General features: G+C 42.7%; 1 protein-coding gene across 1 annotated transcript in view; it reads right to left on the reverse strand.

Annotated features, from left to right (window-relative positions):
• Nucleotides 1–450: 450 nt before the first annotated feature.
• Nucleotides 451–24479, reverse strand: part of LOC144000377 (uncharacterized) — a 37547-nt gene continuing 13518 nt past the window's right edge. The window contains exons 3-4 of the mRNA XM_077494179.1: nucleotides 8540–8613; nucleotides 451–1168 (exon numbers count right to left, since the gene is read on the reverse strand). Coding sequence (XP_077350305.1) covers nucleotides 651–1168; nucleotides 8540–8613 — 592 coding nt within the window. The 3' untranslated portion in view covers nucleotides 451–650. The remainder of the gene's footprint in view (nucleotides 1169–8539; nucleotides 8614–24479) is intronic.

The raw sequence follows: 24479 nt of genomic DNA on the forward strand, positions 1-24479 counted from the left end.
GCCCCTCATAATGATCACAGCACAGGGATGGGGGGAGCCCCTCATAATGATCACAGCACAGGGATGGAGGGAGCCCCTCATAATGAGAACAGAACAGGGATGGAGGGAGCCCCTCATAATGATCACAGCACAGGGATGGGGGGAGCCCCTCATAATGAGCACAGGGATGGGGGGAGCCCCTCATAATGAGCACAGGGATTAGGGGAGCCCCTCATAATGAGCACAGCACAGGGATGGTGGGAGCCCCTCATAATGAGCACAGCACAGGGATGGGGGAAGGAGCCCCTCATAATGATCACAGCACAGGGATGGCGGGAGCCCCTCATAATGATCACAGCACAGTGATGGGGGGAGCCCCTCATAATGATCACAGCACAGGGGTGGGGGGAGGGGTCCCTCATAATGATCACAGCACAGGGATGGTGGGAGCCCCTCATAATGACAAATTCATCATAGCAAACTTTCGTTATTTTAATGAAAAGTTTTACGAATCGAACAAAAATTCGTATTTCGTACGAATCCGAATTGAATTTCATACACGGATTATTATTATTTTTTGCACGGGATGGAACAAAACACATTTTTTATGCCGCCCATGTCTATCATCTAAGTCCTAGCAACACTTTGACTTGATGGTGACTTTATTTTCTTTATTTTCTTGGTTTTCTTCCCCGCCCTCGGTGAAGTTCTTTCATGCTCTGCTTGTGTTTTAACTGATTTTGACACATCTGTCTTTCATATTTGGCCTCCAGCTGTTTCATCCGCTCCTCGTGCTCCATCCTGTCTTTTTGCTTTTGCTTTTCTGCCTCTTCCCTTTTTTCCCTCATGTCCCGTTCCATCTGGTCCACCTCCAAGGCTTTCTGTGCTTCTGATATCTGTTTGTGGTCTTCCAGCTCTTTATTGTAAATGTAATTCAGTAGAAAGGTTTTCCTCCTTGTCATATCCTTCTGCGGATCTCGCGGATAGTTCACATTGAATAGAGCATTCTGGGCGACCTCATATAACAATTGGATGACGGTGTTGTTGACTTCCATAGATCTGGACTGATTTTGCGGGGTGTAGTTTTCCAAGGAAAACACGTGTTTGATTCCCAGGTCTCTAAACATGGCTTCGGCTCTTTCCACGTTTCCGTTCGTCTTGTTTGTGAGAACTACGATTACCCCGACACCTGCATGGAAAAAACAACAAAAAAAGTGCGTTATTGTCAAGTTGTCACATCATCGCCGCAATGTAGCACTTGATTTCACCTTGAATCAGAAAATTTGTCTAAGCCCCCCGTACACACGGGTCGGACATTCCGACAAAAAAATCCGTCTGATTTTTAGCCGACGGGTTTTGTCCGATACTGGTGTTGCATACACACGGTCGGACAAAGTTGTCAGAAAATCCGATCGTTCAGAACGTGATGACGTTCATTACGACGGGACTACGTTCAGGCTAGTAGCCAATAGCTTTGGTCTAGGAATTTGATCTGAGCATGCGTGGCGCTTTATCCGATCGGAATTCTCTACAAACGATCGGAAAAAGTCCGATCGGATTTTGTTGCCGGGAGGTCCTGCTCTCAAATTTTTTTCCATCTGAATTTCCGATAGAGCCCACATGCGATTGGATTTTCCGACACTATAATCCATTCGGACCTTTTTCCGTCTGAATTTCCGATAGAGCCCACACGCAATCGGATTTTCCGACAATATAATCTGATCAGACCGTTTCCGTCTAAATTTCCGATGGAGCCCACATGCGATCAGATTTGCCGACACTATAATCCGATCTGGCCTTTTCCATCAGAATTTCCGATAGAGCCCTCGCGCGATCGGATTTCCCGACAATATAATCCGATCGGACCTTTTCCGTCAGAATTTTCAATAAAGCCCACACGCAATCGGATTTTCAGACACTATAATCCGATCTGACCTTTTTCCGTCGGAAATTTTCGATAGAGCCCACACGCAATCGGATTTTCCAACACTATAATCCGATCGGACCTTTTCCGTCAGAATTTTCAATAAAGCCCACACGCAATCGAATTTTCAGACACTATAATCCAATCGGACCTTTTCCGTCTGAATTTTTGATAGAGCCCACATGCGATCGGATTTGTCGACAATATAATCCGATCGGACCTTTTCCATCGGAATTTCCGATAGAGCCCACATGCGATCGGATTTTCCGACACTATAATCCGATCGGACCTTTTCCGTCAGAATTTTCAATAAAGCCCACACGCAATCGGATTTTCAGACACTATAATCCGATCGGACCTTTTTCGTCGGAATTTCCGACCGTGTGTACGGGGGGCTTAAAGAGGAGGTCCGGCCGTTTTTTGTTTTTTTCTTTAAAAGTCAGCAACTACAAACACTGTAGCAGCTGACTTTTAATAAGGGCAATTACCTGTCCAGCGAGCCCGCGATGTCGGCCACCCGAGGCCAATCCGTCCATGGGTTCGGGTGCCGGCGCCGCCATCCTAACGAAGGTAAACAGGCAGTGGAGCCTTGCGGCTTCACTGCCTGTTTCCTACTGCGCATGAGCGAGTCGTGCGGCGCTTTGTGAATGGCCCTGTTGTTTTATGGGACACACACATGTGCCAGAAGACAACGGGGGCCGCTCGCCGAAGAGGAGGAACTGAAGAAACAGCTCCGCGGAATAGGAAGAGGCAGATTAGGAATATTGCCTAGCAACAGGGGTTTATAGAAAGTTACATTTTTTCTTTCAAATGTAATTTTTTGTTTTAGGGTGGACTTCCACTTTAACTTATATTGTATTACAATTTTGGCCACATGCAGCAAAATTATAAAAAAAATTCCCTTTAAACCTAGAAAATTACTTTTTCTTAGAACTCCCAAAAAGTATATATTTTTTTAGCAGAAACCCTACAGAATAAAATGGCGATTGTTGCAATATTTGATGTCACGCGCAGTGGTCTTTCTATGCAGTACACTTGTTTCCAAACTTCCTACCTCCAAACTGCCAACCGCCCCCCCCCCCCCCGCTATAGCCAAATGACGGTTACAGTGTGGGCTTCCAATGCCGGGAGGGTGTCCATGGACATCCTCCTGTGATGGCGCTGCCAGCACACCTCCTGCGGCATGTGGGTGGATTAGCCGATTCCGATTCGGCTGATCGCAGATCGGGGTAAAGGGCCAGTCACAGCGGCCCTTTTTCACGTGATCAGCTGACAGCCAATGACAGCTGATCACAGGATGTAAACACAATCTGCTTATCGACACTGTCCGTGAGGAGAGATGAAGAAAGCTGATAACTGGTTTCTGTTATTGGTCCCAACAGTGCCCACCAGTGCTGCTAATCAGTGCCCATCAGTACTGCTAATTAGTAACAAAATAAATAAAACCGCGCTGAGATCCCAAAAAAGGTTTTTTTTCCTACTTATCAAGCAAGAAAAAATATTTTCAAATAAATAACCAAGAAATTAATCTTAAAAATAAATACAAATAGTCAAGAAAAAATTCCAAATGAATGTTCAAAGGATGTAAGGCTGCTGCTCCACTGTGGGATACACACACATAGACATAGATAAAAAATAAAAAAAAGGAGCTGCGCCAAATAATATAAATCAATAAACCAAACACTATAAGAAAAAGTCCACTCACTCACTGATTCAGGGATGTGTTGGAGAAGGTGGATCCTCACATTCAGTTTCTCTAAGGGTACAATGGCTACCTGACATCAAGAAGAATGCGGAGCGGCATGTGATTCTTCAGTATATGGATCGTTCGTTCCTGAGTGACAAAGTGTTTGGTGAAGGCGAGGAGCTGTCAGTGGCTTGGGATTCTAAACGCTCCTTGTGCTTTTACCGTCTGGTAAGCGCACTTTTTTGTCAGTGACTGGGCACAATAGCGATAAGGAAGTGTGGAATCACTGTGGTGCGACTGCTAATCAGTGCCCACCAGTGCTGCTAATCAGTGCCCATCAGTGCTGTCAATCACTGCCCATCAGTGCTTCCTCATCAGTGTCACCTATTAGTGCTGCCTATCAGTGCCACCTACCAGTGTCCACCAGTGCCACCTATCAGAGCCCATCAGTGCCACATATCAGTGCAGCCTCATCAGTGCCACCTCAGTGCCCATCAGTGCCCATCGGTGCACATCAGTGCCACACATCAGTGCAGCCCCATCAGTCCTACCTCAGTGCCCATCAGTGCTGCTCATCAGTGCCCATCAGTGCCACATATCAGTGCAGCCTCATCAGTGCCCATCAGTGCCCATCAGTGCTGCCCATCAGTGCCCATTAGTGCCACATATCAGTGAAGCCTCATCAGTGCCACCCAGTGCCCATCAGTGCCAATCAGTGCCCATAAGTGCCACCCATCAGTGCCAATCAGTGCCGCCTCATCAGCACACATCAGTGAAGGAGAAAAACTACCTTTTTTCAAACTTGTTTAGCAAAAAAAAAAAAAAAAAAAACAATGGTGAAAATATGACCAAAAGAAAGCTTTATTTGTGTGAAAGTTAAAACTTTACCCAAACTACAGTTTGGTTTGGGTCTATTTGTCTAAATTTGACTTCTGTGTCAGTCTGACTGGACTGTGCAATGTTCTGCCTGGCCACAGGGGGGCGCTGTCTCTGGTGGCAGGCGTGGAACATGATCTGGTCAAGCGCTTAAGTTACTCTCTTTCGGAGTCAGGTCAGTGGGAGTGACCCTCTCGCTGTGCCCTCTGGGAGAGGGTATTTAAGATGCGGACGTCACGTGGTTCGGGGTTTTGGTCCAGTATGATGTGCTGATTACATGGTCCTGGTCCTCCTGACCAGCCCCCAGGAAGGCTATGGCCTAGGGTGTGGATCCACCCGACTTTAATGCCTCGGGGCTGGCTAGCCCAAGGCATGGAAACTAGAGAAGGATTCTGAGATGGATGGGTGCCGTCTCCGGTTCGGGAGAGACCCATTGTACTTCAAGCATTCCAGGGGAGGACTCTTTAGAAGAACACCACGGACGGGTTGGTTTTCTTAACAAGAGCCTGGAAGGGCTGAGGTAACCGAGAGAATCCGGTCTTGTGGATATCGCCAAGTAGGCTGAAAGATCCAGGTATCCTACAAGTGTTCTACAGCTTAGTTTCCCTACATGTTCTGCAACAACGTCTGTGACAAAGACTTTGTTCCTGAATAAGCACCTTGTTGGCTGCCAGGCCTTGTGAGAGAGGGACTGTCCAATCCGAGTGATCATCCAGCTGCGAATGGTTATTCTCTGGATGCAGTCAAAGTAAGCAAGTTCCTTAACGTTTATAGACTTTGACATTGAGAGAACCTGAACTTCCTTTTCCAACCCTCTGATCCCAAGTTAAAAGACCGTCCAATGGTTTGAGTTTTGCAAATAAAATCCATTCCGGTGGATCTATTGTCAGTCTCAAGTTACTGGGCCATCTACCACGGGACATCCCCTAGATGTGCTACAAGGAGAAGCAAAAGGTAGCGGTAAGCCCAAAAATAACCAGCAGCTCCTTCGGGGGTAAGTGCTAGACAGAAATTTGTACTTAAAACTGTAATTTTGTAACTTTTGGAAATGCCAGCTGTGCCAGTAAATGTTGGGTGTGGTGTCAGTAAATTTCAATCTGTTAGGTTGGCCACACTGATAATGAGGTATATACACTACAGGTGGTCGGTAAGTGGTTAAGGCTATTTTGTATCCAGAGAAAAGGTCCAAGTTGGGAGAAAAATGAAAACCCTGAATTTTCCCGTTCCTATTTAACAAGAAAACATGTTCTGGGACATGTATGAACCCTTCTTCTTCCCTGACCTGGGTTTATTGGAAAGCTCATATAGCTTCACCTCATTTTCACACTGGTAGTTTAAAGTTTTGAGGGTATCTTCTACATAAGGCAATGCTGGGGAGTTCTTCTTCATCCCTATGTAACCGCTTGCCAACCGTATACTGTACGTATACGGCAACAAGGCTCTCCTGTGCGGGATCACGTACCTAGTACGTGACCTGTACACCGTGCGCCACAGCTGTGCTGGGATTGGCTGTAGCACGAACCAATCAGCGGGTGCTGGCCACTGATTGGTCCTGGGCACCCAACGATCGGCTCTGGACATTACCAAAGAGAGCCTTGTTCAGTCTGGTCTTCAGCCGGGAACCCAGAGCGCATGCGCCGCTGAAGTCAGAGGGAATATCTCCTAAACCGTACAGGTTTAGGAGATATTCTTTTTACCTACATTATACCTACCTTATTATAGGCTTACCTGTAGGTAAAAGTTCATATTTTGGGTATACAACCGCTTTAAGTAAAAACAGCACACACACACACATGTTGGGCACACATTTAACCCTTTTATCACCCCTGATGTTAACCCCTTCCCAGCCAGTGTCGTTAGTACAGTGACAGTGCATATTTTTAGCACTAATTACTGTATTAGTGTCACTGGTTCCCCAAAAAAAGTGTCAAAAGTGTCAGTTAGATGTCCGATTTGTCCACCGCAGTATCGCAGTCCCGCATTAAGTCAATGATCACTGCCATTACTTGTATAAAAATTAAATAATAATAAATAAATACAGTATAGCCCATAGTTTGTAGACGCTATAAATTTTGCGCAAACCAACTAATATACGCTTATTGTGATTTTTTTTTCATTAAAAACATGTAGCAGAATACATATTGGCTTAAATTGAAACTTTTTTATTGGATATGTTTTATAGCAGAAAGTAAAAAATATTGTGTTTTTTTTTTTTTTTTTTCAAAATTGTTGGTCTATTATTTTTTTTGTGCAAAAAAACAAAACAAAAAAAACGCAGAGGTGATCAAATACTATCAAAAGAAAACTCTATTTGTGGGAAAAAAGGATATCAATTTTATTTGTTTACAGCGCCGCATGACCGCGTAATTGTCAGTTAAAGTAATGCAGTGCCGTATCGCAAAAAATGACCCGGTCATTAACCACTTGCTTACTGGGCATTTTCACCCCCCTCCTGCCCAGACCAATTTTCAGCTTTCAGCGCTGTTGCAATTTGAATGACAATTGCGTGGTCATGCAACACTGTACCCAAATGAAATTTTGATATTTTTTTCCCCCACAAATAGAGCTTTCTTTTGGTGGTATTTCATCACCTCTGCGGTTTTTATTTTTTGCACTATAAACAAAAAAAGAGGCACATTTTTGAAAAAAAAAACAATATTTTGTATTTTTTGCTATAATAAATATCCCATTAAAAAAAAAAAAAATTCCTCAGTTTAGGCCGATACGTATTCTTCTACATATTTTTGTTAAAAAAAAAGTGCAATAAGCATTTATTGATTGGTTTGCGCAAACGCTATAGTGTCTACAAAATAGGGGATAGATTTATCGCATTTTTATTGTTATTTTTTTTTTTACTAGCAATGCCGGCGATCTGCGATTTTTATTGTGACTGCGATATTGCGGCGGACAGATCGGACACTTTTGATACATTTTTGGGACCATTCACATTTATACAGCGATCAGTGCTATAAAAATACTCTGATTACTGTGTAAGCCCCTGTACACACGGTCGGAGATTTCGACAACCAAATCCGTCGGATTTTGCCCGTCGGATCTTGTCCGAAACTGTTGCATACACACAGTCGGACTAAGTTGTCGAAAAATCCGATCATTCAGAACGTGATGATGTAATTTTGTTACGATGGGACTAGATTCAGGCTAGTAGCCAATAGCTTTGATGTAGGAACTTGATCTGAGCATGCGTGGCACTTGGTCCGATCAAAATTCTCTACACATGATCGGAGTATGTCCGATCGAACCAGTTAGTCGGAAAATATTTCCAACAAGTTGGAAAATTGGGTCCGAACGATATTCCGACGGAATCAGTCCGATGCATACCACACAAATTATCCGACAACGCGGTCCGATAGGACACATTCCGACGGATTCTCCGACCGTGTGTACAAGGGCTTAATGTGACTGGCAGGGAAGGGGTTAACAGTAGGGGGCGATCAAGGGGTTAAGTGTGTCCTAGGGAGTGATTCTAACTGTAGGGGGGTGGGGAATCGCAAAGGGAGGAGACCGATCAGTGTTCCTGTGAACTGGGAAAGCACCATCTGAAACCACCTCTGACAGGACGTGGATCTGCGTGTTTACACACAAAGAGCCACGGTCCGGCTGTGTTCCCGGGCAATCGCAGCCGTCGGGCACGCTCATCGGGTGCCTAGTGACGCAGCGGGCACGTGCGCCCCCTAGAGGCTCAGGAAGAAAAGATGTCATAGGACGGCGGCTCGGAGGGACAAAGGGTTCCTGCCACCGTCATATGACTATGCAAGGTAAGGAAGTGTTAAGGGGGTAAATCTTTCGGAGCTGATGTGGTGAACAATAAAATATGTTCTGGGTCATATGTAAACCATTGTTTGACCTTGACCTAGGAACAATGGACGGCTCATACATGTTCACCTCGTGTGAAGTGGAGAAGCCTTTTGTACCATATTTATCATAGAGGGGTCTTTGCAGGAAAGATCAAACTATTATAAATTCCCATCCTGCACCATTACGGTGGTCTACCCTCCCCACCCCCCAAACCCATTTATTTCCTAGCCTGATAGTAGCCCCAAAATCGTACTTACCTGTGATCTTTGTGCAAGTCTCCAGAAACTCTCTCAGCTCCTCTCGTTCATGTGGATTTATGGAATAACCAGCGCTGAAAAGGTGAAAAAAAATAAAAATAAAACGTAACAAGTGATTTCCATCAGTTGGGATGTTGTGCGGACTTTTGATATATTTCACATTAGAAATGTAATAGGTAAGACCTGGGCTAGTTTTTTTGTGGCATTTTTTTTTTTTTTTGTAGTTGAAACTCCATGTAAATGTTTCTCTTTCACTTATGACCATCGTGAACAGACTCCCTTCATCTCGAATCTGCTACCACCCCATTATTACTGACTTAGGAAGCCATGTTTGATATAACCTTCGCCAGAGGGTGGGGTGTATCCTTAACATTATTTTTTGTTGTATATTGTGTATAATGTATCTAATAACAGCCATGATATGTGTGATACTTTATACAGTATGTACATTTCCTTGATGTGCATTTTTTTTTTTGTATCCGTTTCCCACACCTTTTCCTGAAGAAGCCTATATGGCGAAACATGTTGAAAATAAAAGCATGGAAACAGCGATGTAACTAGCATTACATTCGTCTACTCTCAATGGATAATGAGACTTGGATGTATTAATGTTTTTATTCTTATTTGTATGATTTAATAAACATTATTATTTTAACTGATTTTTGATACATGGTTCTGTTCAATAGAAAGTCCCGGATCTCTTTTTCCTCTGCTTTTGATAGATAGGACGATTCTCTCTATTGAATAATAAATAAATAAATTGCTGCATTTTCTCATCCGCTAGTAGTGATGGACGAACTTCCGACGGGACGTTTCGCGAACGCGAAACGCGAACGGGCACAAACGTTCGCGAAAACGACCGTTCGCCGCGGGCTCCATTGACTTCAATGGGAGGCGAATTTCGCAAACCTTTAGGTCGAATTTGCGGCCACGGGGTAATTATTAGGGGGTAGCACGTAGTCCCACCACCTGGACAATAGCATAATACATGTATGAGGTGAATTTGGGATCGATAACTACAAGCATTTTTTTTTTATTTGGGAAATTGTTCTGACAATTCAGGACTATGGAGCTAATGAAGGCAATGGAGGAGAGGGAAGGTCAGGGACCAGGGTAGGCAAACAAGAGGGTGCAGGAGATACAGAGCACTGACAGCAGCACCGTAATACAGAGCACTGACATCAGCACCGTGACATACAGCGCTGACAGCAGCTCCGTGACATACAGCGCTGACAGCAGCTCCGTGACATACAGCGCTGACAGCAGCTCCGTGACATACAGCGCTGACAGCAGCTCCGTGACATACAGCGCTGACAGCAGCTCCGTGACATACAGCGCTGACAGCAGCACCGTGACATACAGCGCTGACAGCAGCTCCGTGACATACAGCGCTGACAGCAGCTCCGTGACATACAGCGCTGACAGCAGCTCCGTGACATACAGCACTGACAGCAGCTCCGTGACATACAGCGCTGACAGCAGCTCCGTGACATACAGCGCTGACAGCAGCACCGTGACATACAGCGCTGACAGCAGCTCCGTGACATACAGCGCTGACAGCAGCTCCGTGACATACAGCGCTGACAGCAGCTCCGTGACATACAGCACTGACAGCAGCTCCGTGACATACAGCGCTGACAGCAGCTCCGTGACATACAGCGCTGACAGCAGCACCGTGACATACAGCGCTGACAGCAGCTCCGTGACATACAGCGCTGACAGCAGCTCCGTGACATACAGCGCTGACAGCAGCTCCGTGACATACAGCGCTGACAGCAGCTCCGTGACATACAGCGCTGACAGCAGCTCCGTGACATACAGCGCTGACAGCAGCTCCGTGACATACAGCGCTGACAGCAGCTCCGTGACATACAGCGCTGACAGCAGCTCCGTGACATACAGCGCTGACAGCAGCTCCGTGACATACAGCGCTGACAGCAGCACCGTAAGCAGCCCCAGGAGGAAGTCAGCACAGCACAGGGATGGTGTGATCCCCTCATAATAAGAACCCCCAGGAGGAAGTCAGCACAGCACAGGGATGGTGGGAGCCCCTCATAATAAGAACCCCCAGGAGGAAGTCAGCACAGCACAGGGATGGTGGGAGCCCCTCATAATAAGAACACCCAGGAGGAAGTCAGCACAGCACAGGGATGGTGGGAACCCCTCATAATAAGCAGCCCCAGTAGAAATATGACACCGCTCAACCTCTTCAAAGAGGAGGGTAGGGGCATATAGTACGGTGTGCTTTTTTGGGTCAGGGAAGTGAGCCAAATGAATTAAGAAGGTCTGTGTGCTTGATTCCAAAAATTGTTTATAGACATATACATGGTCTACTGATCACATGTGTTGAATTCCTCCGAGATCCATGCCTCATTCATTTTTAGAAATGTGAGGTAGTTAACACTGTCGTGAGCTAGGCGAGTACGCTTATCGGTCACAATCCCCCCTGCTGCGCTGAACGTCCTTTCGGACAGGACACTGGATGAGGGGCAAGCCAACAGTTCGATTGCAAATTGGGCAAGCTCTGGCCAGAGGTCAAGCCTGCCCACCCAGTAGTCTAGGGGTTCATCACTCCTCAGAGCGTCCACATCGGCCGTTAACCCAATGTAGTCGGACACCTGACGGTCTAGGCGTTCCCTGATGCTGGATCCGGATGACACCTGTCGATGGGTCGGCTGAAAGAATGACCTCATATCCGAAGTCACCAACACATCTTCAAACCGGCCTCTTCTTGCAGGCGCTGTTGGATTGGTACCCGCAAATCCTTCTCTGGGAGTGGGAATTGCTCCTCTGCCAGCGCACGCAAAAGCAGAATGCAGCATTTCTCGAAGCAAGGCCTGGAAGTGCTGCATTCTGACAGCCCTCTGCGACGGCGGTAACATTTCCGCCATTTTGTGTTTGTACCGGGGATCTAAGTACGTTGCCACCCAGTACTGGTCCTTGACCCTCATGCTTTTTATACGGGGGTCCCTATTAAAACACTGGAGCATGAAGGCCCCCATTTGCACTCAAGCGGAAGGTATGTGGTGGTGGTGGTGTTGTTGGTGGTAGTGTCTTTGGGGGTGCACATAGCAGAGAGTGAAGAAGAGGGTGCAGATCGAGAGGATGAGGAGGGTGCAGAAGAATAAGGCTGAGTGAGCCACTCAACCAAGTCTGGTGCGTCCTTTAAAGTAATTGAACGCACCTTCTGCAACTTCCCACTTTGGCTCAAGGCTGTTGCTCCTGCCCTACCCCTACCACCCCTGCGGAAGGGCCTGCCTCTTCCTCTGCCTGTCATTTTTTAAATCACCCTGTGACAAAACTCTTAGTCCCTATACCGCTGAAGGACTGCTGCAGTATAGGGCAGCGGTCAGCAGTAGTGCACGTCAACCCTATGTATTGTGGACCGATAGCGGTCCTTACAGAACAGCAGACTGTACTGCACTCAGGCCTATGTACCGTAGCACCCTATACCAAGTTACCAGTCCTTATAAGAACTTTTGTGGACCAAGCAGGTTGTGTGTTAGTGATTAGCAGACTGTACGTCAGTCCCTATACCAATGAAGGACTGCTGCAGTATAGGGCAGCGGTCAGCAGTAGTGCACGGCAACCCTATGTATTGTGGACCGATAGCGGTCCTTACAGAACAGCAGACTGTACTGCACTCAGGCCTATGTACCGTAGCACCCTATACCAAGTTACCAGTCCTTATAAGAACTTTTGTGGACCAAGCAGGTTGTGTGTTAGTGATTAGCAGACTGTACGTCAGTCCCTATACCAATGAAGGACTGCTGCAGTATAGGGCAGCGGTCAGCAGTAGTGCACGTCAACCCTATGTATTGTGGACCGATAGCGGTCCTTACAGAACAGCAGACTGTACTGCACTCAGGCCTATGTACCGTAGCACCCTATACCAAGTTACCAGTCCTTATAAGAACTTTTGTGGACCAAGCAGGTTGTGTGTTAGTGATTAGCAGACTGTACGTCAGTCCCTATACCAATGAAGGACTGCTGCAGTATAGGGCAGCGGTCAGCAGTAGTGCACGTCAACCCTATGTATTGTGGACCGATAGCGGTCCTTACAGAACAGCAGACTGTACTGCACTCAGGCCTATGTACCGTAGCACCCTATACCAAGTTACCAGTCCTTATAAAAACTTTTGTGGACCAAGCAGGTTGTGTGTTAGTGATTAGCAGACTGTACGTCAGTCCCTATACCAATGAAGGACTGCTGCAGTATAGGGCAGCGGTCAGCAGTAGTGCACGGCAACCCTATGTATTGTGGACCGATAGCGGTCCTTACAGAACAGCAGACTGTAACGCACTCAGGCCTATGTACCGTAGCACCCTATACCAAGTTACCAGTCCTTATAAGAACTTTTGTGGACCAAGCAGGTTGTGTGTTAGTGATTAGCAGACTGTACGTCAGTCCCTATACCAATGAAGGACTGCTGCAGTATAGGGCAGCGGTCAGCAGTAGTGCACGGCAACCCTATGTATTGTGGACCGATAGCGGTCCTTACAGAACAGCAGACTGTACTGCACTCAGGCCTATGTACCGTAGCACCCTATACCAAGTTACCAGTCCTTATAAGAACTTTTGTGGACCAAGCAGGTTGTGTGTTAGTGTTTAGCAGACTGTGCGTCAGTCCCTATACCGCTGAAGGACTGCTGCAGTATAGGGCAGCGGTCAGCAGTAGTGCACGGCAACCCTATGTATTGTGGACCGATAGCGGTCCTTACAGAACAGCAGACTGTAACGCACTCAGGCCTATGTACCGTAGCACCCTATACCAAGTTACCAGTCCTTATAAGAACTTTTGTGGACCAAGCAGGTTGTGTGTTAGTGATTAGCAGACTGTACGTCAGTCCCTATACCAATGAAGGACTGCTGCAGTATAGGGCAGCGGTCAGCAGTAGTGCACGGCAACCCTATGTATTGTGGACCGATAGCGGTCCTTACAGAACAGCAGACTGTAACGCACTCAGGCCTATGTACCGTAGCACCCTATACCAAGTTACCAGTCCTTATAAGAACTTTTGTGGACCAAGCAGGTTGTGTGTTAGTGATTAGCAGACTGTACGTCAGTCCCTATACCAATGAAGGACTGCTGCAGTATAGGGCAGCGGTCAGCAGTAGTGCACGGCAACCCTATGTATTGTGGACCGATAGCGGTCCTTACAGAACAGCAGACTGTACTGCACTCAGGCCTATGTACCGTAGCACCCTATACCAAGTTACCAGTCCTTATAAGAACTTTTGTGGACCAAGCAGGTTGTGTGTTAGTGTTTAGCAGACTGTGCGTCAGTCCCTATACCGCTGAAGGACTGCTGCAGTATAGGGCAGCGGTCAGCAGTAGTGCACGGCAACCCTATGTATTGTGGACCGATAGCGGTCCTTACAGAACAGCAGACTGTAACGCACTCAGGCCTATGTACCGTAGCACCCTATACCAAGTTACCAGTCCTTATAAGAACTTTTGTGGACCAAGCAGGTTGTGTGTTAGTGATTAGCAGACTGTACGTCAGTCCCTATACCAATGAAGGACTGCTGCAGTATAGGGCAGCGGTCAGCAGTAGTGCACGGCAACCCTATGTATTGTGGACCGATAGCGGTCCTTACAGAACAGCAGACTGTAACGCACTCAGGCCTATGTACCGTAGCACCCTATACCAAGTTACCAGTCCTTATAAGAACTTTTGTGGACCAAGCAGGTTGTGTGTTAGTGTTTAGCAGACTGTGCGTCAGTCCCTATACCGCTGAAGGACTGCTGCAGTATAGGGCAGCGGTCAGCAGTAGTGCACGTCAACCCTATGTATTGTGGACCGATAGCGGTCCTTACAGAACAGCAGACTGTAACGCACTCAGGCCTATGTACCGTAGCACCCTATACCAAGTTACCAGTCCTTATAAGAACTTTTGTGGACCAAGCAGGTTGTGTATTAGTGTTTAGCAGACTGTGCGTCAGTCCCTATACCGCTGAAGGACTGCTGCAGTATAGGGCAGCGGTCAGCAGTAGTGCACGGCAACCCTATCTATTGTGGACCGATAGCGGTCCTTACAGAACAGCAGACTGTACCGCACCCAAGCCTATGTACCGTAGCACCCTAGACAGACCAAGTTACCAGTCCTTATAAGAACTTTTGTGGAACAAGTGAGTTGTGAATGATTAGCAGACTGCAGCAGAAGGGCAGCAGTCAAGTATAATATTCTTTCTATATTTGGAAGAAAGAATATTATACGTGTACAAGCCTATTACCGTACCACTGATACCAGTCCTGAAAAGAACCTTTGTGGAACTAATAGTAACAGCAAGTCTTTAAAATTATCCTCACTGCCTGACACACTGCTTCCTGCCTGTCCCTATACAAATTGGCAAAAAAGAGTAGGCTGGAACGATTAGCTGGAACAGCTCTTTTGTGGACCTGATAGTAACAGCTAATGATGATGATGATGATGATGATGAAGAAAGACTAATCTGGCTGAGCTGTCCCTAAAATAGCAGCATACAGCGCTCTGTCCCTTTATCTAAACTGACAAAAGAAACTCAGGCTGCTGACCTAACACCTATACCAGTCCTGAAAAGAACTTTTGTGTACCAAATAGCTAGCGTTTTCTCTGTCCCTACTCCACACAGGATCCTTTCCCTACAGTGACAGAAGAAAGAATGTAAAATGGCCACCGGATCGGGTGTATTTATAGGTTAGGGGGAATGTCCAAGTGTCCATGAGCTGTCATGTCTCAATTGGTTGTCCTGTAACACATGATAAACGTGTCACGAAAGGTTAAAGTTCTTGTATACATTAAACACGTAAGTCCGCCGGGGCGAACGACGGAAAAAGGCGTTCGAACCCGCGGACGGCGAAAGTCGGAAATTCGCCGCGAAACGACCGCCGGGCGAACCGTTCGGCCATCACTATCCGCTAGTGGTCCAGGCTCTGTTTCTCCAGCACCAGTCAAGAGACTGTCCTAGGCATAAGTATTTCAAGGTCCCCCACAGAGGAGGAATGGCAGCTAGCAGGGGAAAGAGGCTGCAGCAAGGGCTGATCTGTGTCAGACATTTGCGTACAAAGACCGGAATTGCATGTCCAGGATGGTGACCCTGGATGATATCTGAAACTGTTGGTCTGCCCATCGTGGGAAAATGATGAAGGCATCATCAGGAGAACTCTTATCTATTTTGGATGTCTTAAAGAGGAGCTGCACCTTTAAAAAAAATAGTAAAAGCCAGCAGCTACAAATATTGCAGCTGCTGACTTTTAATAAATGGGCACTTACCTGTCCCAGGGTCCAGCGATGTCGGCGGCAGATGGCGAGCGATCGCTCATCTCTCTGCTGCCCCCGCCGCCATGCTCTGTCAGGGAATCGGGAAGTGAAGCATTGCGGCTTCACTGCCCGGTTCCCTACTGTGCATGCGCGAGTCGCGCTGCGCGTCTCTGCTGATCCCCGCTGTGTCCTGGGAACTGTGTGTTTCCCAGAACACAACGGGGGGGCATCTGCGGCAGTCTGCGGGGGTCTGGTTCCGGAAGTGGGTGCAGATACCTGGATTACCCAGGTAACTGCACCCCCCTCCCCTCTGAAAGGTGCCGATTGTGGCACCAGAGGGGGGGAGGGACCAGATGAGCGGAACTTCCACTTCAGGGTGGAGGACCGCTTTAAATACTTGCAACTGTTACAGTGATGTATTTTTTTTAGCATGCATTAGCTTCAGATAAGGCAAGCTGGGTTTCATTCTGTTAGAAGTTTTTGAGGTAATTAATATTTTAAAGTGATAAGGGTTTCTGAAAATATATGTAAGTTATATGTTCAGTGGTAAATGATGGTTTCTGAAGGTCACACAACAGCAGATCATATAGGGAGGAGGGGATTTACTCCTTGCCAAAGGGAGGAATATGAGATTTGTCAAGTTTTGGCAACAAATGATCAAAGAACCTAGAAGGAGGCGTTTGCGTCAGATGCGTACTACGGTCCAGAGAAAACAGTGGAGGTTGAGTTTTTTTTCTCTTTGTTTTCTCACCTCTCTGTACACAGATGAAAAAAAAAAAAAAAAAAGATACAGCCTACGAAGTTGATTGACAAGGCCAGTTGGACGGTATACTTCAAGTTATTTTTGGAAAATCCAGGACTTTGTGAAGACGTAATTTAGTTACGTTCGTGAAGATATCTGCCAAGGTTAGTTCCTAAGAAGGTGAGAGAGTCTCACATAAGAAAATATTGGGTTGTTACCCAAGAAGAAAAAAGTGTTGAAATAGGAACAAAGACTTCACGTTATTTGAAAAAGTCACCATTGTAGGTACAGAAGCAAATGTACACTTTGGGTGAGCTAATATGGAAGTCGGATTTTGATGTTTGAAGATGGAAGGTCCAAGCACAAAGGCAAAGAATAGATCAACAGGCAATACACTACAGCACATTACAGCACACAATTCAAGAATTCAAGAAACAAGGCAAAGAGCTACAAAAGAAGAAAAAGGATTAAGATAAAGCAACAAAAAACAAAGTTAAAGGGACATTATTCATCTCTTGTTTTATTTTAAGTACACACAGGACTATCATACTAACAAGGGGTGAGTGTGTTTGTTTATATAAAAGGGTAATATGGCAATGGTTATCATCTCTAGGCTCAGAAGTAAGTCTCAGTACGATCGGGAAATTGATATATTTCATATGTATGGAATATAGGAATACAAGCAGTAGTAAGGTAATTAATTAATTTATGCCAGAGTGTAAAGATGTTCATTAAGAAGAAAATTAAGTTTAATGCTGCATGTATATCTTTATGTATTAAGCCCTGAACAAAGTTTTCAGAGAAAAATTATTGATTAAGATTGTGGAAAGAACTGTATGAAATTGAGATTATGGAAAAAACATGATGTTTAGTGTTTTACAAAAATTCTACAGATTTGGTTTTAGGAAATAAGTTAAGGATTGAACAATTTTTACAAAAAATCCAAACTTGGATTTGGTTATTAAATTAAAAGTAGTAAATTGTTCTAATTTACTTAAGGTTACCCAGAGAAAATATTAAAATATGAAAGTTTTTGTTCAATCTAAAAATTGTAAAAATAACTATTGTTAATAGTTTTTTTTAATGAGTATTTCTAGTAAAAGTAAGGACTTTGGTTGCGGGAGGAGGTTTCTCGGGGAAATGGTCAATCGCAGGTCATGGGCAGGATCCAATCTGTGAGTTTCACGAGATTGTCTTTTAAACAATATTTTGTCATTATTATAATCAGGAAAGTCATATAACATAGTGCACATGATTTTTCGTAGATGTACAAACAAAATATGTATAAAAAGTGTTAAAAAGGTTAAACATTTTAAAAACGAGAAACAAGATTGTTACCGAATTGTACAGTGTAGGGTGTACAAACCATGGTAGCCAAGACTGTCAGTAACAGATCATTCTCTGAAGAGTATGTGACATGTGAGGTGTGTATTACCAACAGAGAGATGCAGATCAAGTTACAGACTGGTCAGTCATACCATGACATTTTTCACTTTTATGGATCAAAGCACAATATATTTTTGTGTTAAATTTTCCAGATACTTGGAAGAGGGTTCATTGATGAGGAAAATATATATTTAAAAGGTATCATTACTTATTAAAAGTAATTGTTTTGAAAAATAAGATTTTTTAGGCCTTAATAACTTTTTTGAGAGTTTATTGAGATTTTTGCAGACAAAGTATCTGTCTGAGTAAATGTTAATGAATTATATAGGCTTACTGTAGGGCAAATATATTTTTAATAACAAAAGATAACTTATATACAGACATTTGAAGATCTGAAGAAAGCCCTTATAAATTTAGTATTTTTGGTAAATATAGAAATCTCTCTCAGTCATTTTACATTTAAGTGTATGATGAGACAATTTCATTGGTATTTATAAATAAATGTGTTAGGGGTGCAGTGTCCAATGCTACAGATCTGAGACATTGTGGGTTTAGCACCATTTGTTTTGAAAAACATCTTATGTTACACTAAAGGTGTTATTTCAAGAAAAACAGGAGGTGTCAATACACACAACTTTGTCTAATGGCAATTGAATGATAAAAAGATCAGTTGTAGTGTGAGGAATAGAGCCACAGTTGTGTAAATTAATCATGAGAATGTCACTTTTTCAACTTTTAGTGGACGCATTGAAAGCTGAATTTAAGACTGTCATGTTAGCAGTCAGTGACAGAGCAGGTGTGGTTCATTCAATCATACTGTATGAGGGGAATGCTGGGTTCTGAAAAGAAATGTCAACATGATCAAATTTCTTTCAGAAACAGAATATTTAGGAAAGCCCAACCTAAATTAATGTTCTTTTACAAAATTAAAATAAATTGTCAGTGTAGAGAAAAAAACAGTAATCTGGCAAGATTATTCTTTTAGGAGATTTAATTTAGTCACAGGATAATGAGGGGGACTATGAGTTAGAATCAGTACAGACTGATAAAGGAGATAACATTTATTGTAAAAATAATTGGATTCCAATAATAATGGATAGAGTTATTTTTAAATGAAAATATTTATTTTTGCATATCCAGGTACCTGATTGATTGATTTTTGTTTTAGCTTATGAAAAAATTCTGAACTACTCATTTTAGAACACTTTGTCATCAAACTTCTGAAAATTGTTTTATTTGTTTATAGTATTATCTAAAGTGAAAGAGGCCAAACCTGATACTATAAAGTATTGAGGGATTTGGCAAATCTATATAGATTGATTTATATTAGTTTTATCACTTGCTACAGGAGGATTACAAGGATATTGTTTTTTTAGTTAATGTTTCTTTTTGATAAATTAATTGAGGTAATTCTAGAAAAAATAATATTTTTTTTATAAAAACTAAGTTGTTGTGAACTTATGTCATATTCCATTAGGGTTGGATTTCAAACCATGGAATCAGTTAATGATTTAAAATTTTATAGGACAGGTAGTGAAGGACATGTATGCTATATTAGGTTTAGTAAAGTTTTTGTTTCTTATCATCTTAAGTACTCAGGTATTGTAGAACGTATGAATAGTATTGGTTAAGATGATAAAGGTAAATATTGGGTGACGTATTTACCTGCTATAGTTTTAGTTTAAAAACTTTTTGCAAAATTTTGCAAACAGGTATAGGTATTTCAGAAGTTTGTTCACAAAACATGGCTAGGCCTTTGCTAAATTTAAAAAGAAATGATGTCTTGAATGAGATTTCTACTTCTAATGAGTATGTTTAGTAATTTATTCCAGTAGCTAAAGTTATGGTTAATAATTCTAGATCTGAAGGTACCAAAGATGTCAACAGAAATGTCAACTGGGATATTAATTGGGAAGATTATTTTGTTATTTTTAAGGTACATAGGTACATAGGGATTATAGTTTTTGTTTCAAAAGTATTGGTAAAAATAAAAATAATTGGTAAATATAAGAATAAAATGGGTAAACACAGAAAAAATTATCATTCTAAAATGGTTTACATTGATTAATGAAAATTATTTAGGAAAACATAATTTTTAAAAGAATTTGATACTTGTTTTCATTTTCTTTTATAGATATGTCTTTTGTTTCTAAATTTAAAGAAAACGATTTTATTTTAATTTTTTATTTCGTTTTTTGAAATTTTTCCATGATAATGCAACAAGCACAACTAAATTTCTATTTGTTAATATTTCTTGTTTTTTCAAAAATTATTATTATTTTTTTGATTAAGTTATCAAGGACTATCATTTTTTGGTGAATTTCAATGATTTATTCATATGGACTTGCATCAAAAGCGACATATTGATCGGTCGATCATTATGTGAGGGGGAGTTAGGATGTGCTTCTCATAAGATTTTTTTTTTATGAATTATGAATAATGATGATAGTAATAAGATAATAGGAAAGACAAAAATGTATAATTAGAAGTATATGAAGAAAAGGATTTAAATGTGTCTAAACAAAGTTATTGTTGAATTTAAATAATTTTGGAATGTTTAAAAAAAAAAAAAAATAGAAAAAGTTGCTTGCTGGTCATGGATAGATGGATAAATAAATCGAAAAATAAATAGAATGATAGATAAAATATATAAAATATGACAATCAAATAATGGGAAAGTTTTTATGTATTTTGTTTCAAATCTGTATTAGGATTAGAATGAAACAAATTTATAAATTGTTTAAGGAAGAAATGAAAAAAAGTGAAAAAAAAATAATTATGACAAGTATTTTTAGTCGGAAAATGACTTCTGGTTTATCTGATCCAGTGATTATCTATGGTACATCTGGAGCAATTGATTCAAAATGTGTATGAAAGGGCGCCATAAATGAAGTGTGAGTGATTTAGCTAATATTCAAGTTGTGTGAATGTCATTTTGGTACCAGTTGTTCTTTATGACCAGAGTTTATGACTAAAGGTCAGTAGGTCAGTAGTTTCACAGATAAGAAAACACATAGAGAGTGTGTCATATAATGGAACAATATACTTGAAAAGAAGATCATTTTTAAAGTAAGATCATAGATTATCCATAAAATATTTATATGATATGGTTAAAGTTATAAGAGTTTCACAAGAAGTTAAATACATTTATAAAGTTGAAAGAAGAAAATATTTAATATTACATGATTTAGATGGAGAATTAATTAAAATTAAATATAATAGTTTATACTTTCTCAATGGAATGAAATATTTAAAAAATTTTCATAGAAACATCTCAGAATTTTTGAAAATGTTTATGTACAATTCTGACTCACTAAAATGTATTAATGAGTATTGTATTAATGTTTATTGTATTGTTTGTATTGGAAAAAAGAGAATCAGAGACATTTATTATTTAAGATGAATGCACTTATTATTTGTTGAATATAGTGCATTGAGGGGGAATATGTTAGAAGTTTTTGAGGTAATTAATATTTTAAAGTGATAAGGGTTTCTGAAAATATATGTAAGTTATATGTTCAGTGGTAAATGATGGTTTCTGAAGGTCACACAACAGCAGATCATATAGGGAGGAGGGGATTTGCTGAGTAGGTATCTATTTTTGAGTTACTATGTCAGAACAATGGGTGGAGTTATGCTACTTATCTATAGACTGAACCATATTGGGTATATATGCAAATGTGGGTGTTATTAGGATATGCTGACATAACATCTTGAAACAGTATAAGAATGGACTAGGGTTATAGAGAAGGCAGGATCGGTGGGTAGAGAAATGATTCTACACGTTGGAGAATGTAGATCAGATGACCCTATCCTCCTTCTGAAGCCATCACCATGCCATATGTTACCAGATGTCAATCTTGTCTTTCTGAAAAATAAACCAAGTATTGAACGGACGAAGGATTCTTCCATTTCTCCTCCTGTAAGTACGTTTGAAATGCCTTGGATGAAAATTACATATCTCCGCTAAACACACCCTTTGGAGAAGGGTTACTGATTCACATATAACACAAAGACTTTGCTAGTTATTAAGAAACGCCCCTGTGAGTGAGTATGTAGAGCTTCTTGTACACTACATTTGCATTTTACTCTCGTTTTACTTCTCTACACTCACTTTTTAACACATTCACTAAAGCAGATCACATGCGGTATTTAGATGTCCAGACACATTTTCCTTAAATATTGCATGTGATACTGAAACTGTCAATTCACTGTACCATTTTACGGTATTAAATTGCTGAAAACGATTGGCAAACACGTTCTGGTCGCAGGAGGAAATGGCTGCTTAGGTTCTCAGCTCTGCTCCTTCACAGCTTGCCTGAGCAACATACAGCGCTGGCCACCCGCATATCTCACCTCCAAATAGGAGGATTATCATCCAAGCCACAGGGATTGCACCGGCTCTTGGAGTATTTCATGCAGCCCACCCAGCACCCTCCGCAATATGGAATCGATCAGGGACTCAGAGAAGCACCAATGCCTCCTATTCAGCTACAGGCTGAGGGTGAGTCTTCCTTGGACTCAGAGGATACCATTGAGCACCAGATGGCTCCTTCTCCCGGGGACAGAGGTAAGAGAGTAGCAATCTCTCCAGCACACTCCCCTACTATGCTTCCCCCTGTAAAGAAACAGCAAGGCACCAAGGCTAGCAGACCTGTCGCAGACACTCTACTTGCAAACTCACTAGCAGCTTTCCCAACTACAGACAATCCAGCCTCAGAGCACTTCCTTAAAGCTATGCTTCTGTCCCTACAGCCAGATCTACAAAAGGAACTCAGAACCTCCATTAATCAACTATATGACCAAGTCAACTTCCTGGAGGACTGAACCTCATCCTAGTGCTCCTATCAAAGATCATAATTCGATGGTTAACATACAAGATGAACATGCAGAAGCCCTGCAACAACTGAGCCTAAAACATTGCTGACTTGGAGGATCGGTCCAGGTGCAATAATATAAAATTCAGAGGAGTGCCTGAAGCCCTAATCTCCTGAGATTGTGCCATATCTGCAGCAGATTTTACGCAAATTACTCCCCCCCCTTAAACCCCACGACATGCTCCTCGATGGAGTCCATAGGATCCAAAACACCCGCCTCCATCCCCAGAGATATCCTGGTTCAGGTGCATTTTTTTCTACATCAAAGATCAAATCATGCGAGCAGCTAGATATCAACACTCTTTAGCAGACCCTATTGCTGGAGTCTGCCTCTGTAATGCTACCTTGCGGGTACGCAAAGCCTTTACACTGGTCACCTCAGTTCTGACCGAACACAAATTTTCTTAAAAATGGAGCCACCCTACGAAGTTACTGGTCACCTTCCAGAATCAATTGGTCTCAATTCTGAAACCTAAAAAATGGACTCAAACTGCTTCACAACTGGGGACTCGCTCAACATGCCCCACCAACTACTCCTGGGTCTAAAAAATCACAGATCCCTGGGCTTCCAGCAACATAACTTAGACTGATACATGTCTGAATACCCTCATTTCTCCTCCAGCTACTAGCTGGATCACCTTTAGTGGAGAAGGGAATGTTCTGTTTCCACACCCCACGTTAATAGTGCGCTGTGCACACAGATTGTTATCTCTGGTTTTCTTTTTTTGTTTCCTTATTGTACCTACGTATATGGCTTTACTATAATACAGTTTTATTCATTAAGCTAGAACAAATGTACTGATTTTGTTCAGCCTCAGTTCTCTTTCGCTCTCAGCATTCTAGGAACACCCCCCCCCCCCCAGCTATTGAAGCAACACTCTTTTCAGTAACATCTTGGCATCTTTCCCCATTAAGCAATTATGACACTTAAAATTATTTCTCTCAATGTCAAAGGCCTCAACAGCCTTTGGGGGGAACCCATGAGATATTTTTTCTGAATTCTGTCATAGGGCTCCCCTTAACCACTTCAATACACATTGTACATATATTATATATTGTACACTACATATATACCCTGCACTTTATTATATATACACTACACTGACCACACTATATATTATGAACTGCAGTGTGATAGACTCTCCCGGGGCTTTTGGAGGGGACTGAATCGCATCCTTCCTAGGAAATCGTTCACAGACAGTGAAACTAGGAAAATTCTTCTCTGAATCCCAGGCAGTCACCTGCGGAGTCCCTCAAGGATCACCTTTGTCACCAGTTCTCTTCAACATTTACATCCGCCCACTCCTCCAAATTATCAGATGTTCCACTCATACGCTGACGACACACAACTTTATTTCCGTATCACTGGACAAAAAGATCACCACCTACAACTTGAAAACTGCCTCAATTCAGTAGAGGACTGGATGACCACCAACTCCCTCAAACTCAACGAATCAAAGACAGAGCTTCTTATCTTACACCCAAATCATAATTCCGTAACCAAAACCTCCACCCATCGTCTTTGGGCAGACCATCTCCCCAAAGACCAAGGCCAAGAGTTTCGGGGGTTATTTTAGACTCACAAATGTCAATGGATGCACAAATAGGAGCAGTAGTCAGTGGATCTCACCATCTGCTATGCATGCAACGCAGACTCATCCCTTTTATCCCAAAGAATGACAAAGCAGT

Source organism: Lithobates pipiens, unplaced genomic scaffold, assembly GCF_037356315.1.
Source record: "Lithobates pipiens isolate NorthernLeopardFrog02 unplaced genomic scaffold, aLitPip1_a1.2 Scaffold_22, whole genome shotgun sequence".
Classification (NCBI taxonomy): domain Eukaryota; kingdom Metazoa; phylum Chordata; class Amphibia; order Anura; family Ranidae; genus Lithobates; species Lithobates pipiens.